General features: G+C 40.8%; 1 protein-coding gene across 1 annotated transcript; it reads left to right on the top strand.

The window, feature by feature from the left end:
* Positions 1–440: 440 nt before the first annotated feature.
* SLC16A6 (solute carrier family 16 member 6) lies at positions 441–11,757 on the top strand. Its single transcript, XM_015406011.1, has 6 exons — positions 441–467; positions 3,874–4,115; positions 5,338–5,481; positions 6,696–6,824; positions 8,345–9,169; positions 10,808–11,757. The coding sequence occupies exons 2-6, from the start codon at positions 3,881–3,883 to the stop codon at positions 11,047–11,049; spliced, it is 1,575 nt and encodes a 524-aa protein (XP_015261497.1). The 5' UTR covers positions 441–467; positions 3,874–3,880; the 3' UTR covers positions 11,050–11,757.
* The last annotated feature ends 3,002 nt before the right edge of the window (positions 11,758–14,759 follow it).

Below are 14,759 nucleotides of genomic sequence, written 5' to 3'. Positions count from 1 at the left end.
GTCGGGAGTAGGGAAATACAGGAGACGGTAGCAGTTGGGGACGCCAGAAAGGGGGCAAGCAGGCAGAGAGCAAGGGACGGGGGGTAGCGGGACAGCGACCCTCTGAAAGGCCAAGCGCACCCAGTTGGGCATGGGGCAGCCTTGGCTTCGACAGCGCGAGCCTAACGTGGGTTAGGGAGGGAGCATCTTGCTCCTCTGGCCGAGCACAAGGGGTCTCCTTACCCCGTAGGCGCCACCGGGAGTAGGAGGCTGCAGTCTCCCCCCCGCCCCGGGTGCCTTCCCGAGCCACTTCCTTGGCTCTGGGGTTCAAGGGCGCAGGGTTGCGTGTTGTACCCAGCCCCCTCAGCATGTTACTGACCAGGTCATAGCCTAAAGCTGCACTTCTCAGCGGCTGGGGAGGGGGGCTTTTCTTCATCATCTCTCTCTCTCCCCAAGTTGCAGCAGCAGCAACACCTTCTACTGACCTGGTAAGTGACTTTTATTTTGGACACTGAAGTTTGGTTGCTTTGCTGCTGTCGCCTTTTTAAAAGAAAACGCCATTTCCTGTTTTTCTTCACCTGAAGAGCATCAGTGTCTGCACTTTTTTTCCTTTTTTTTTTGAATGGCGCAATTTTGAAGCCAGCTACAATGTGCGTTACAGGTGCACAAAGTGATGGAGAAATTGTATTTCCTCATGAGCGCTTCTTTCTCCTAACCTTCCCCACAGCCAACACAGAAAGTAGATGGGATTTTTCGGTCTTCCGGAGGTTTAGTGGTGTGGCTCCCCCCGGAAGAACCACCGCTCAGGAACCTTTTTTTTTTGCCTTCATTCTCCCCTTTTCTCCTCCCCAAAAGCTTCCTGAGAATTTCTTTATTCACCGCTCTAGACCTGCGCATCTCTGCATTCCAGAGAGGGTGTGAAGGCGCTTTAAACCGGATTGAGGTAACCGCATGGTGCAACGTGGCCATCCAAATTCTGCTTTGAGAGACTGCAGATTTTGCAGGCATCTGGACCCGACTCAACAAAGCTCACCTCGCATGTTGCTTAAATCCCGTTGCCTCCCAATACTTCTCTAGGAAGCAGCAGTGAGGCCTCAAGTACACCCCAAAGTGTTTTGCTGAAACGGAATCATCTGAAGAGCGCTGGCAGCATCATGCACTTTGCAGAAGTGAGCAAACTAGCATTAAAGCCTGCCTGCTGTGGCCGGGATTAGAGCGGGCATTTTAATCAGCTATCGGTCTGCTTCCAGAGACCTCTGGAACATGTTGGGGGAAGGCTACGCCCACCCTATGGCCAAGCATGTTATAAAATCTATATCTGCCTAATGCAGTGATGGGGTCCCCTTCCCTGACCTAACTGATGACAGGTTCAGTTGCAAATCCCCGTTTTTGGCAATTCTAACCCCTTTTGGCAGGGTTCATTGAGAAGAATTTTTTTTTTAGCCAATTTAGAACAAGGTAGAGATAACCGGTTTTATTAAAGCCAATTGTACACTATGCTTGAAGCACTAGGCTGCCACTAGAGTTCCTTGAAAAATGGGTTATCTAAAGCAAAGATTGTCCTGTCCTATGTTTCATAAGCATTATTAGGAAAAAAATGTTTCTAGCCAGTGCATTCTTTGTGGCGAAATGTTATGTATTGTGCATATCTGTTTGGTGTCACAATGGCTCTGGCTTCTCACATAGATGTGTTAGATGAAGGAAAAGAAAGCAGTCCTCCTTCAGTGAGGTTCTTGTTAGCCAAGTTTGAAAGTCAGTCTCCACTCTGCAACCCTGACTCCGTGTTTCATTCCAGTGGGATTATTTTCAGAGGACAATATTATGATTTCTCAGTAGAGCACCTGGGAAATACATCCAAAGACAGCTGCTGACTGGTATCAAATGTATTAATAATTTAATGTTTCCTCACTGTGAGAAATCCTGATTCTTTTTTTTTTTTACAAAACCTATTGGTACTCCACTCTTATGCATCACTAAATTGCATTAAAATCATGTTGTCAATGAGAACTATGAATTCCTGCATACAGGTGCTACCTCAGTTTAGACAAGATTACCTGTACAGAATTACAGACGACTAAAGTTGAATCAAACTTTCTCCCATTACAAAAAGCCTAGCCAATTAGGTTAACCACCATGACATAAGATTTTGTTTTCAGAAGAGCACTGGAACCATATGTAGAACATAATTTGCATAGCTACAGTTCTATAGTAACTTGCCCATTACTAGAATTTCAATATATACTTATTTATTTAGAAGAGTTTTCTCGCACCCTTCTTCCAAGAAGTTAGAATGGTGTACATAATTCTCACCATATCCATGGAATACTTACAACAACCCTATGAGGTAGGTTAGGCTGACAGAGTGACTGGCCCTAGGCCACCAAGCAAGTTTCCATGGCAGACTGGAAATACAAACCTGTGTTGGACGAGATCCTACTCCAACAATCCAACACTACACTGTTTTTCCTCTTATGAACATCAAACAGGTTGTTTAAGTCTTGAGACAGCTCAGTTAAAGAACTGAATGTTAGCAGTTATAGTTCTACGTCTTTAAAATCCCCGTATAACAAAACAGAAACACTCTGGAGAGGCAGAAAGATTGCAGCACATCTGCAGTGGACAAAATTATTACAATAATCCTCGAGAGTGTGGAATAAAAAGCCAGATGTTTGACTAGACACTTTCTAGAGAGGCAGTTGATAGTCAAACATAAACTAAAGGAGAGTGGACATTTGTACCTGTACTTTTCAGGTGACACAGTACCCAGCCTGCCATTGCTAGGGTTGCATTTTGCCTCACAGTAATGTTACTTATTTCTTTTTAAAGCATGGTGCTTTTCAGAAGTGTCTGCAGTATGTAAACAGCCTAAAATGTACAGATATTTCCAAGAACCACTAGAGGGCAATGAGCAAGACTAGCCAAATAATAAATTTGAACTATGTAAATAAATTGTTTGATTTTGTTGCTCTCGAGTGAAGTAGGTAAAACTCAGTGGAAGTTCCCTTACCAAGTATCTTAAATATAGGCAGCCAGTGCTTTGTATTAAAAAATCCTTCTGTGGATCGTTTACATAACTTTCCAGCTATGCTGAAAATATGTAGAACTGCCTGACAAACTTGAGTCGTGACAGGACTCTAATCTGGAAGGCAAGAAGGGCAAGTTGCTTCTAGAAGCCTCTTGATTTTCTGTTAAGGTGTACACATGCAGCCAAAAATTGTGAATAAGAGCATCCTTCTGCAGCATTTGGGTGAAGTCATGGGTTTTCCATAAAATTGCCTCTTTTCCACTGTATTTAAGTCAGATGACTGTTTTCTTAATTGCTCTTTCTTGAATATGTAGAACTGCATGACAAACTTGAGTCGTGACAGGACTCTAATCTGGAAGGCAAGAAGGGCAAGTTGCTTCTAGAGGCCTCTTGATTTTCTGTTAAGGTGTACACATGCAGCCAAAAATTGTGAATAAGAGCATCCTTCTGCAGCATTTGGGTGAAGTCATGGGTTTTCCATAAAATTGCCTCTTTTCCACTGTATTTAAGTCAGATGACTGTTTTCTTAATTGCTCTTTCTTGAATTAAAACAGCTGATCCTTTTGATGAGATACATTTTTCTTGTTCTTGATTCAACTAGTCTACACTGATCATAAAAGTAGAAACATCAGCTAGGATACTATATTTAAGCCCAAAGCATCAGTCAGATACTCTCTGCTTGTCAGTACTGTATGCACTATGAAAGGGCAGTCACGCTCTAATGAAATCTGCAACCCTAATCCTGTTTACTAGGAAATAAGCCCCACTGAACTCAGCAGACATCCTTTCCAGCAGACATGTTTAGAATTGTGTTTATGACACATTTTAGAGGATGTCTTGATTTTCCCCCCTTATGCTTTTTATTCCAGATCAAAAATGACTGTCAAGCCTGCAAGAATGTCATGCATCACTCCAAATATTTATGATAAAGTGCCTGATGGAGGATGGGGCTGGATTGTGGCATTTGCTTTCTTCTTTATAGAAGCCCTGACATATGGCATCATCAAGTCTTTTGGAGTCTTCTTTACAGACTTGGTAGAAAGCTTTGATGAAACAAATAGCAGGATATCATGGATAATCTCAATATGTGTATTTGTGTTAACTTTCACAGGTGAGTATACAGTACATTCTGCATTTAAACTGTGTCACTAAACAATAGGATTTTGTGCAGTTAGAATATGCCTTACGGTAAACCTGAATCTCACTTCAGCAAGTTTAAGCATGCCTTACTAGTCTCTATAAGACTGTTAGGGCTGTGTATCATAACTAAACCTAACAGGGTTGGCAACTATGTGTATGTAATATTAACATATTTCTTTTAACTAAAAACGTTACAGATCACCCTAAAAAAAAAAAGCAAATCACTCAAATGCTGGGTTTCACCTTATTTGTAAATCCAGCTCATTTTTTTTTAATCTGCAGCTAATTCTGCACACTCACTTCATTATGGGACTGATGCAATGATTTCTGGGACAGCTAGGTTTTGCATTAATCACAAGTACAGGCATCTGATAGCTCACATTATGAGACAAGTGCCACTTCAATAGTGAAAAAAGAAATACCAGGAAAGAGAGTGAGAGGTGTAGGAAGGGAGGAGCACAGAGACCTAAGGCACAGAAGGAACAATGTCAGAGGTGCAAAGTGTTTTAGGCACAGTCCACTCCTTGTGCACTACTTGCGTAAGGGCAGTGCTGTTGATTTCAAGTTTGGCTGGAACCGGAGAAGTGCACCCTCCCTTTGGATTGTTCCTCTTAATGTTTATCCTAAATCAGACAGCAGTCTCTTCAGTTAGACCAGCTTCTCTATAACGAAAGATATACTGGGATTGAGAGCCCAGAACAATGAGGGCTTTTTTTCTGATACAGAGTTGTTTTCTGATCTGAGAGGCACCACTTCTAATATCCATTTAAAAAATCTGTTCCATGTGGAAATTAGAGTTTATTGATACAGGAGAAGGAAAATATCACTTCCATAAAAGGAAGCACAGACCAACTACTTACCTTTAATCACTACTGCTGTGATCCAGATGTCAACAGTTTTCTTCACTCACATTTCCTTCCCTTTTAATTCAGGTTACTCTGGGGGAAGCAGGTAGATACCATGGGGCCTTATTAATCTAACACATATCTTTACAAAAGAAGAAAGCTGCTGCTTGTGTTTTGTTTTCCTTGCAATATCAACAGGTATTTCCTTGTGCTAATGCACAAGTGTGCCTTTTACTAAATCTCCTTCTCCATGAGAAACACATCCATTCCTGAAGCCCAAACTGGGAACCCCTGCTATAATTCAAACCAGCTAAGCTAAAACACATTAATCTGTTTTGTCTTCTGTAGCTCCCCTCTCTACAGTCCTGTCTAATCGTTTTGGTCACCGTTTGACTGTGATGCTTGGAGGGGTACTGATCAGTTCCGGAATGGTTGCAGGCTCCTTTGCACGCACAGTTGTTGAAATGTATATTTTAATTGGCATAGTTTCAGGTGAGTTACACAGTCCCTCTTTTAGTGAAATTGCCAGCCACCATAATTTTGCAAGATAAACATTTAGGATTGTGGTCTACAAACACAATGGACAGAACACAATTTGTAATTTTCCCTCTCACTGGCAGTGTGCATTCTGAGATTTTACCATTAAGAAAGCTGTGTTCCAAGAATTTGAAAATCCCAGTTATTGATGTTATTGAGAAATGAACAATCCACAAGAATAACACACAGTCCCAAGACAGTCTGGTATGAAAAAATATATACAGATGTGTGTTAGATGCCCACAGAACAATACAACAATGAATGAGGCTAAAGCCATAACATCTTTTAGTGTCTAGTAATAAACAACAGCATATTCCTTCATAGAAAAAATACAAAGGTTGATAGAAATTCACATAGCAGTCTGCTCCAGTCTCTCTCAATCTATATCCCTCTTAACAGTCTTGTATCCTTATCCAAATTCACAAACGCAGTCTGCTCCAAACTCAATCAACCTGTGTCTCTCTTTCAGTCAACACTTTTTCCGGATATCAAAGTGTTTCAGACCTCTGGTCTTTCCTCAGGACAAATCCTATATAGGAATCTTACATTCAGTCTTACATTCAAGTTGACACTTTCATTGATTTACTTTTCTGTTAGTCTATTTGGGCAAGGTCTCCTCCCTTGTTTCCAAGCATGCTGATGCTGCTGCCAAAGTAAAATGGACCCACACTAAATGATGTTACAGCTTTAATCTAGTCTCATTTGTTGTTGTATTGTTCTGTGGGCATCTAGCACACGTCTGTATATATATTTTCATATCAGACTGTTATTGAGGAGTGGCCAACAAAGTGTAGTGGTTAAGAGCAGTGGACTCTAATCTGGAGAACCAGTTTTAATTTCCCATTCTTCCACATGAAGCCTGCTAGGTGACCTTGGGCAGTCACACTTCTCTCAGAACTCTTTCAGCCCTGCCTGCCTCACAAGGTGCTTGTTGTAGAGAGGGGGAAGGGAATGCAATATGCAATTGAAAGCCACTTTGAGACACTTTAAGGTAGAGAAAAGTGGGGCATAAAAACCTCTTCTTCTTATGTGCTAGTTCTCAGGAAGGAGACCACAAATGAAAGTTCGTAGTGGTAAAGTGCTTTATACCACAAGGAGAAGGCAAAATTCTAGGGGTTTTAATCCAGTATCTTTTTTGCACTAATGGCACTTTTGGTATTTCTTCATAGGCTTTGGATACTGCCTTGCCTTTCTTCCAACCGTCACTATTCTGTCACAGTACTTTGACAAAAAACGTTCATTAGTCACAGCTGTGGCTTCTACGGGAGAATGTTTTGCAGTCTTCTCTTTTGCACCAGGTACTGAAAAACACAATTCTTTAATTTTCCTACTTGCCACATGATGGCCTAAATTTGACATGCATCTACTGCTCTGCTGACTTCATGGTGTAATCTTTCAACATGGGGATTTTTTCAAACTTGCTCCCACCTGAGTGTTTATTCACTGAGTAAGGGGCTAATTTATGTGTCCCAGCTAGGAAAAAACCTACAGTCTTGACTGTGTTTTCCAAATTATTGTTTGGGTGTGGTTGTGGAAGCTCCCTAGGCCCACATGGTTACAAGGTTTCTGTGGCTCACTTTGCTCTTTATTGTGACAAGCAGCTGAAATTGAGACCAATTCTGAGTTCACAGTACAGCAAGGTAAGTCCATGGTAAAAGGGATCTGAACCCAGGTCTGCTTAGTTCCAGTTCATCCACTAGACAACACTATGTTTCTGCACTCTGTCCTTGAACTTGATGCTTCATATAAGGCACTGTCATCTCATGTGCAAGCAGAAGTGGGTAAGGGCAGAGATATTTTGTCACCTCCATCAAAGAACCACTACATCCAATGCTCCCTCTAAGCTGTGGAGTCTTTTGAGCAAAAATTCTACTTTGTGAGCTACTGGCAATAAAGTTGTGAGCGAGCAATTTGGCTACTGCATAAATTTGTTTGCTCTGGAGCCATCCTTCCTGAGCTAAGATTAAAATGTGTGAGCCGGAGGCTAAAAAACTGTGAGCTAGCTTACACTAACTCAGCTTAGAGGGAACACAGACTACATCTCTTAAGAAAATTGTACAAGAGAAGATACAGGCAAGGCCATTAGAAAGCATATTCTTTTGCTAGAGAAAGGGGTCCCTCATCTGAGCACAAGGATTTTCTTGAAGGCGAGATTAAACCCAAGGTAATTAATTACTGTCTCAGTTTACCTTGGAAGTATGCAGAAGAGACCTTGCAAAGGAAATCATACCCCCCCCTTACACAAAGTACATACTGTCTAGTGGCATGATCTTCCTTTGTTATGGTGGACATAATTTTTCAGGGCGGAAAACCACTCTGCCTGGCATTATTTTCACAATCTTTGCTTATCAAAACGATCTGTTACACAATCCAGTATAGATTTTTCCAAGCTGAGCAGTAACTCCAGTTCCAAGAGGGTAAAGCAAGAGTCTGCCTGGAAAGATATTTGGTGTACATGTATATACAGGCCACAGGGTTCATTATCTATGAAACCCAAAATCTGGGTCGTGAAGAGTTGAACTCCTTTCTCCTAGTACTTTTCCAGCCTAGAAAATCTATTTTTGCCTTTATCCTTGATTCCAAACTGTGCTACAGACGCCTTCCTTGCTTTCTGTGATCATTTAACCCATCTTGTTAGCCTTTAAGGTACCGCTGGACTCGTTTTATTTAGGAGTGCAGGAAACGTATATTTGTATTAACTCTGGGACCACTTGTACACATTTAGGCATAATTTGATCCAAAACCTGAGATTTAAATATTGTCAAAATTTCGTGATTGCTATTCCATTAATGAAAGATTGATTTATTCCCTTCTGTAGCTATTACAGCTTTGAAAGAACACGTTGGTTGGAGAAACAGCCTCTTGTTCGTTGGCTTACTGCAGCTTGGAATCGTTGCTTGTGGATCACTGCTGCGACCCATCATAATCAAAGCACAGGAAGAAGTGAAACTATCGCCAGCGGAAGAGCAGAGAGAAACAAAGTACATGCTTGAAAATGAGCAGACACGCACCTCAATAGATTCCATTGACTCAGGAGTCGAAGTAACTACCTCACCTAGTAACAAGCATCGAGAAGCCAAGTTGGAACTGAAAAGTGAAGAACCAAAGGAAAACACAGAGGTGCTCATAGAACCTAGTAGCATCCCTAACAAGGAACCAAAAACTCAACTCCTGGACTTCTCTGTAATGAAAGACTATAGCTTTATTTGCTATGCACTTTTTGGTTTATTTGCCACTCTGGGATTTTTTGCTCCTTCCCTATATATAATTCCTCTCAGTATGAGCCTTGGCATCGACAAAGATCGTTCTGCATACATACTGTCAGCAATGGCAATCGCTGAAGTCTTTGGCAGAATCAGTGCTGGCTGGGTCCTCAACAAAAAGCCTATCCGAAAAATTTACATTGAACTCATCTGTGTCATTCTGCTGGATGTTGCCCTCTTTGCTTTCCCTTTTGCTTATGAATTTTGGGGGTTAATGATGTGTAGCATCTTCTTTGGATTCATGCTTGGAACTGTGGCAGGCACGCACATTCCTATGTTGGCCGAAGATGATGTGGTTGGTATCGAGAAGATGTCTTCTGCTGCAGGGGTTTATGTATTTGTTCAAAGTTTGTCAGGATTGGCTGGACCACCCCTTTCAGGTAAAAACAAAAAACATATGACCGAAATACTCAGATGTTCTGTCATTAGTGTTCAAAAAGTAGGATAGTAGCATATACCAAGTAAAAGCCACAAAGTGAGACAGATGCTTTCAAAATGTCTTGTGTAAGCTAAGAGTACATGGATGACAAAAAGTAGAGCATTCCTGGACAGTGACAGCATTAAAGAGCTGGCCGGTCCAGAACAGTTTATACGAGTTTTCAAAAGCACCAATGTTCCATTAGCTTCCTTAAAGAACTCATCTTGCCTACTATCACCCTGATAACTTTCACTGAAACCAGGTGGATTAAAACCATTTATGCAAATTGTGGAAGATATTCAGTGCCCCCACAATACTGCAGTGACACCAAGCATTTGGACTTTGCCTAGGCCCCTCCCCTGCTAAAGGCAATCATCTAAACCCTCAGCCTCAAAGTGCAATCCTTGCTAAAGATAATGAAGACAAGAGATATCTGGACCATCAACATAGCTATTACTTATTAATCTAATTTACATGTGCTTTAGAATTTGTTGTGTATTATTATTCACGGCAGCTATATAATGAGAAGTGATTTTTGCCTAAGGTAATGCCTCAGGTCTCAAAAATCCAAATCTCTGTTTTCATCCACAGAGTTAAAACTCTTGTTTGGGGTTTGTGTAAGAACAGACTAAAAAGACTAAGAACAGGGAAGGAATAGGACCAATTGGAACAAAATCTTCTTGAAGGTTCACAAAGAGGAAGCGAGACAGGAAGGGGTATCAGCTAAGCTATCTGACACACAACACTGCACTGACAAGAACCGGTCTCTCTACCTAATTGTCCAGTAGCTACAAACAAAAACTGATCCTTTCTTTTAGCATCTGTTCCTTGTTTAAGGAGATCTCCCTCATCATGAAAGCCACAATTAGTTCTATGTAGCCATTAAAGTATCACTGCCACCACAACACATTTAATCTTGAAATATGATAGGGGTTTTTTTTAATTTATTGTTGAAAAAGCCCACAAAATATAGACTATATGAAAGTTATATACTGCAGTCCAAGAAAGCAATTCCACTGTACTTCTGACACTGTTTACAAGCTTGAACTCAACTGGATGATATCCAACACATATTTCCAACTACATTTTGCTGAAGTCAATGGGACATAGTTCCAAGTATTTGTGTATTTTCAGCTTGTAACCAATTGGGATGTGTGTGTGGCTGCAATCCACGGGGGTGTGTGTGTGTGCACATAAAAAGTTGTAGGGTTCCCCCCAGAAACTGTTCTTATGGAATTGCTCTTTAATTTCTTCCACCACCACCACGCCAGTTTAGGGATTTAGCAAAACGGCAGATCAAAGGGCAATACTGGGGAAATATTGTGTGTGTATCTTTGCTACATTTCCAGTAACACCCCCTATGTTTCTCTTTAAACTGCTCTTACACAAAGTCCCTGCTTTTTTAATCTGGGGAATAAATGTTGGGTGTTTCAACTGAGAGCCCTGAAAAGACAGTCAGCACAGGCTTTTCTCCTTGGAGCACAGTCTGTAGTTTTATAGATTCTTATATGCCATTTCTAGTGGGCTGTGCAAGGCAGTGCTACAGATCAATGTGAAATTAAGGTTTTAACGTAAGTTTAATGTTTCTCCCCCCTCACAGGTATGCTAGTGGATACCACAAAGAACTACAAATCTGCATTCTACTCCTGTGCTGCTGGAATGCTGCTGGCTGCTGTGTTCCTTTCTTTGGTGAGGCCTTGCAAGGAAGTGCTCTGTCAAAGTAAGAAGCAACCAGCAGATGAGGCTGTTTCGGAACCTTTACACAATGTACCAGATGACTTTATAGAACCTGACCTTGACAAGAGTGAGGATTCTGTAAGAGGATGTGACAACATGGCTTGAGTAGAAAATACATGTGTTAACAGACTTGGGGCAGGGAAGCAAAGTTAGCTCTGATCTACCTTCTACAAAATACACATTAAAAGGGAATGCAAAATCTTAAATGTGAACAGATCCTATCAATCCTTTCAGAAAGATCAATTATCTTTACATAACTTTTGTCAACACGTGGAATGCTTACTCTCATTGACCACAAAAAAGCATTCCTATCTTGTGTGAAGATGCAGCTCAAATTCCTAATAAGCAATAGACAACATACAAAAACAAACAACAAAAAAACAAAGAACATCAGATTTGTGGTGTATAAAGTTAGTTTAAGGAAAATCCAAATATTGGCCATGTAACTAAAATGGTCATTTTACCATTTTCCTGTTGCCTGCTAGCATCTTACACCAGATATCTTGCTCCATCAAACTAAAGTAGGGATGAAAGAGAGTTTATTTGGTAGAACCAATTCTGAATTTTAAGTTTTCTTACAAGGTAAAATTTTAAAATATTGATGTTATTAGAGCTAAAGGAGGCTGGACTGAGAGGTAGACTTAGACAATTACCAGATGGTTTTGTTTTTGAAAAGTTCACTTGAATTTTATAAACGCTGGTAAGTTGGAGGTTACCACTTTTATTTTTATGGCCAGTTATTATGGCAAATATTTCATTACAAGATGCTTTCATTCCAGTTTTTTAAAAATCTTAAGATTTTTACTTCTCTATAGTCACCAGACAGATCAATACTGTTGTATCATCTTTTAATTTAAACTAGTATTTATTAAGTTATTCTAAGAGTATTAGAGAGGGGCTCTTTGGGCAGGTTTTTTTTTTTTTTAATTCTCCACAATATTTTCAATGCCTGTTTTGGATTGTGTAACATTTTGAATTTTTTAGAAGGCATTGTTTACAGTGAACATGTTCTTTTTTCCTTGTTAAAAATAAAGTTTTGAGATAACCTGTGCTTTAAAAAAATATAGCCTCTAGACCATAGTTCTCAAACACCAGGACTGTAGTCCCAAAACTGAGAGAAAGCTATTTAATTCTGAGCATGGTTCCTCATTTCAGTAAAGATTTCAAGCATATTAGGCTTTATATTTACTTAGGACCATAGGTGTAGTTAAAACCAAACCTTACATGTTTTGTTGAGTAAGAGAACATCTGGGATAAAACGTAATTTACTGGATATTTTAATATGTTTCAGTCAGATCTTTAGTTTTCATAAAGGGCCCAATTCTATTGATTTTTGGGGGGATTGACTAGTGCTTGCATCAGCTGAGACTGTATATATGATTCAGCCCAATTCTTAAATTTGGCTGTTCTCATCTGGGAACATACAGAGCTGCCAGGAGCTCACCACCTGACTCAAATAGGAGACACAGCTTGTGTGAAATAGGACCTCCATGTGAGGCAGCGGATGGCCCCTGCCATTGATGTGATCAGTTACCCCTCTCTAACATTGGTCGTCCCAAGAATGGCGGGGCCTATATATGGAGCCACCCTTTCATACAGCCTCCTTATTCCCAGCAGGGCATGAACATCCCAGCAGTCCCACCAGTGACCACACAGGGGCAAAACGTATGAATTGGGTCTTGACGTCTCTTACTGTCCATGTGCAACAGTAGCACTAATCTTTGCAGTTGAATAAATAAAACAGAGCAATCACTGTAGCAAACAGAAAACAGCAAAGAGGGAGCAGTCTTGAGTATACAAGTACAGAAGTTTACAATATAACATGCATATTTAATAGCTGCCACAGGCATAAAATAACTGGTCCTAAAAATGTTTTAAACCACCACCCTGGAGGCTAATCTAACTCCCATGAAAGCCAGTAAAATTTTTACCACTTGCTTCAGAGAGAGCAGAACTAGGCTACATGGATGGGATTTTTCTCCAGTGTTCAGTTAATTATATTAAAAGAAAGGGAATTTTTAAAAGATGGCAACACTAGGTGTTCACTTAGTTACAACACATAATTACCCATGGAAACATGAGCTTGCTTGCTCCTCTCATATGCATTCTTGTTTGTCACTAGACAACTCAGGGGGGGGGGGTTAAAGGTATGTTTTAATTCTGAGTACATGCAGTACAGGTGGACAGGTTCCTCCATATTTCAGTGGGAATGGCATTGCATGCTATTTGCACTGTTAAGAGTATCTGTGTACTATGAGGGACAATCTGGTTTGCAATGCAGGCTTTTGCTTAAAGCTTCCTCTGTAAATAAGTTTTTTTTAATGTAACCTTCCAGTACCTGAATTCAGAATGCACAAGTGTAGACCCAAAATACTCATGGGGGAAGGTTCCCTCTCTCTCACTCACACCAGACCTGCATCTCTGCTGTTTGCGGGCCTGGCACAACTCCTGGGCTGTGCCACCAATGGTGACATGCCTGACGTGTCTCCCGGGCAGCGGTATGCCCAACACGTTTCCTGGCCTATGTCAGTGGCAGCATGCCCAGCACAGCTCCTAGGCTATGTAGGCACTGCTGGGTGCAGCGTGGAGCTCTGGGCTGTGTAGCCACTGGCAGACCCAGTGCAGAGCTCTGGGCTGCACATCTGCCACCTGACCTAGTACAGAGCCCTGGCGCAACTGCTGCCGAAAGCAAATTCATTCTCTGCATTTCCGCAGAGAACTCTACTTTAGGGGGACTTAAGCCTCCCCGTTTTTTGTTTTTTTAATCTTCGGATTTTTCTGCAAACCTGGGGAGTCCCCAAGTTTGCTGAGAAATCTGTTTAGCCTCTGTGTGGCCCCAATCCTTGGATTTAGCTATCCGCAGATGGGGACACATGTGGCTAATAGTATATAGATTACATCCTTGCAGTTTCATTGTGCTTAGGACTTCTGGCTGTCACCCCAACATATGTATGGGGATGCTTGTAGCTTTTCAGTGGCCCATACACTTGGATTAAGTGTCCTTAATATCAGTCAGTGACCATAAGCATACTTTTTTGGAAGCATGTTCAACTAAAGTAATTTCCATCTAGGGCTTCTTAAGATGTCCAAAACACCAGAAAAGGTGCTTGTGTCCAAGTGACTTCAGCAATCTGTTCTCCCTTACTGCTTGAGAACTACAGAGATCATGTTGCAGTTTAGTGTTCGTTGTATACCTTCAGCACTTTATCACCTACAGTAGAACCTCGATAAATTGCACCAGTAACTGGAAGACATATACATATACCACCTTCTCTAGAGGTGGCTGGCTTGTCTTTCACTGAACTGATGAGTAAATGAACAAGCATGAGTGTGTGTTCCCAAAACTGTGTGGTTTATTTGACAAACCTTTATTCACCATTACACCTCTAGCAAAATATACCATATATGTTAACTGTAAAATTAATGTACGTTCAATAATGCAAGACAGTATTTTTACTACTATAACTGTACTGAGGATATTACGGCGAGGAGCATATTACATGAAAGCATAGCTGCCCTGCAGATTAACGAGGTTCTACTGTAATCTTTTTTACAAGGATTTCCAGTACAAAATAATAATGTATACAACTGACTGCACAATATTACTGTTTATGTACATACCATATTAGCATGACCAAGAATGTGTGTGTGTGCACAAAAGACCCCAAAACCAGGATTAAACATGGTCATAGCAAGATCGCTGGATTGTTCTGTACTGTAATTAGTGAACTCTAGAAGTGCTACCAAACACAAGAGTTTTGCAATAAACTTTTTTTAAGAAAAGATCTCATATTTCTGTTTAATATTCTCTTTTA

Source organism: Gekko japonicus, unplaced genomic scaffold (genome assembly GCF_001447785.1).
Source record: "Gekko japonicus isolate JY-2015 unplaced genomic scaffold, Gekko_japonicus_V1.1 scaffold414, whole genome shotgun sequence".
Taxonomy (NCBI): Eukaryota; Metazoa; Chordata; class Lepidosauria; order Squamata; family Gekkonidae; genus Gekko; species Gekko japonicus.
The sequence above is the reverse complement of the archived record's forward strand: the minus strand, read 5'-3'. Positions and strand labels throughout refer to the sequence as shown.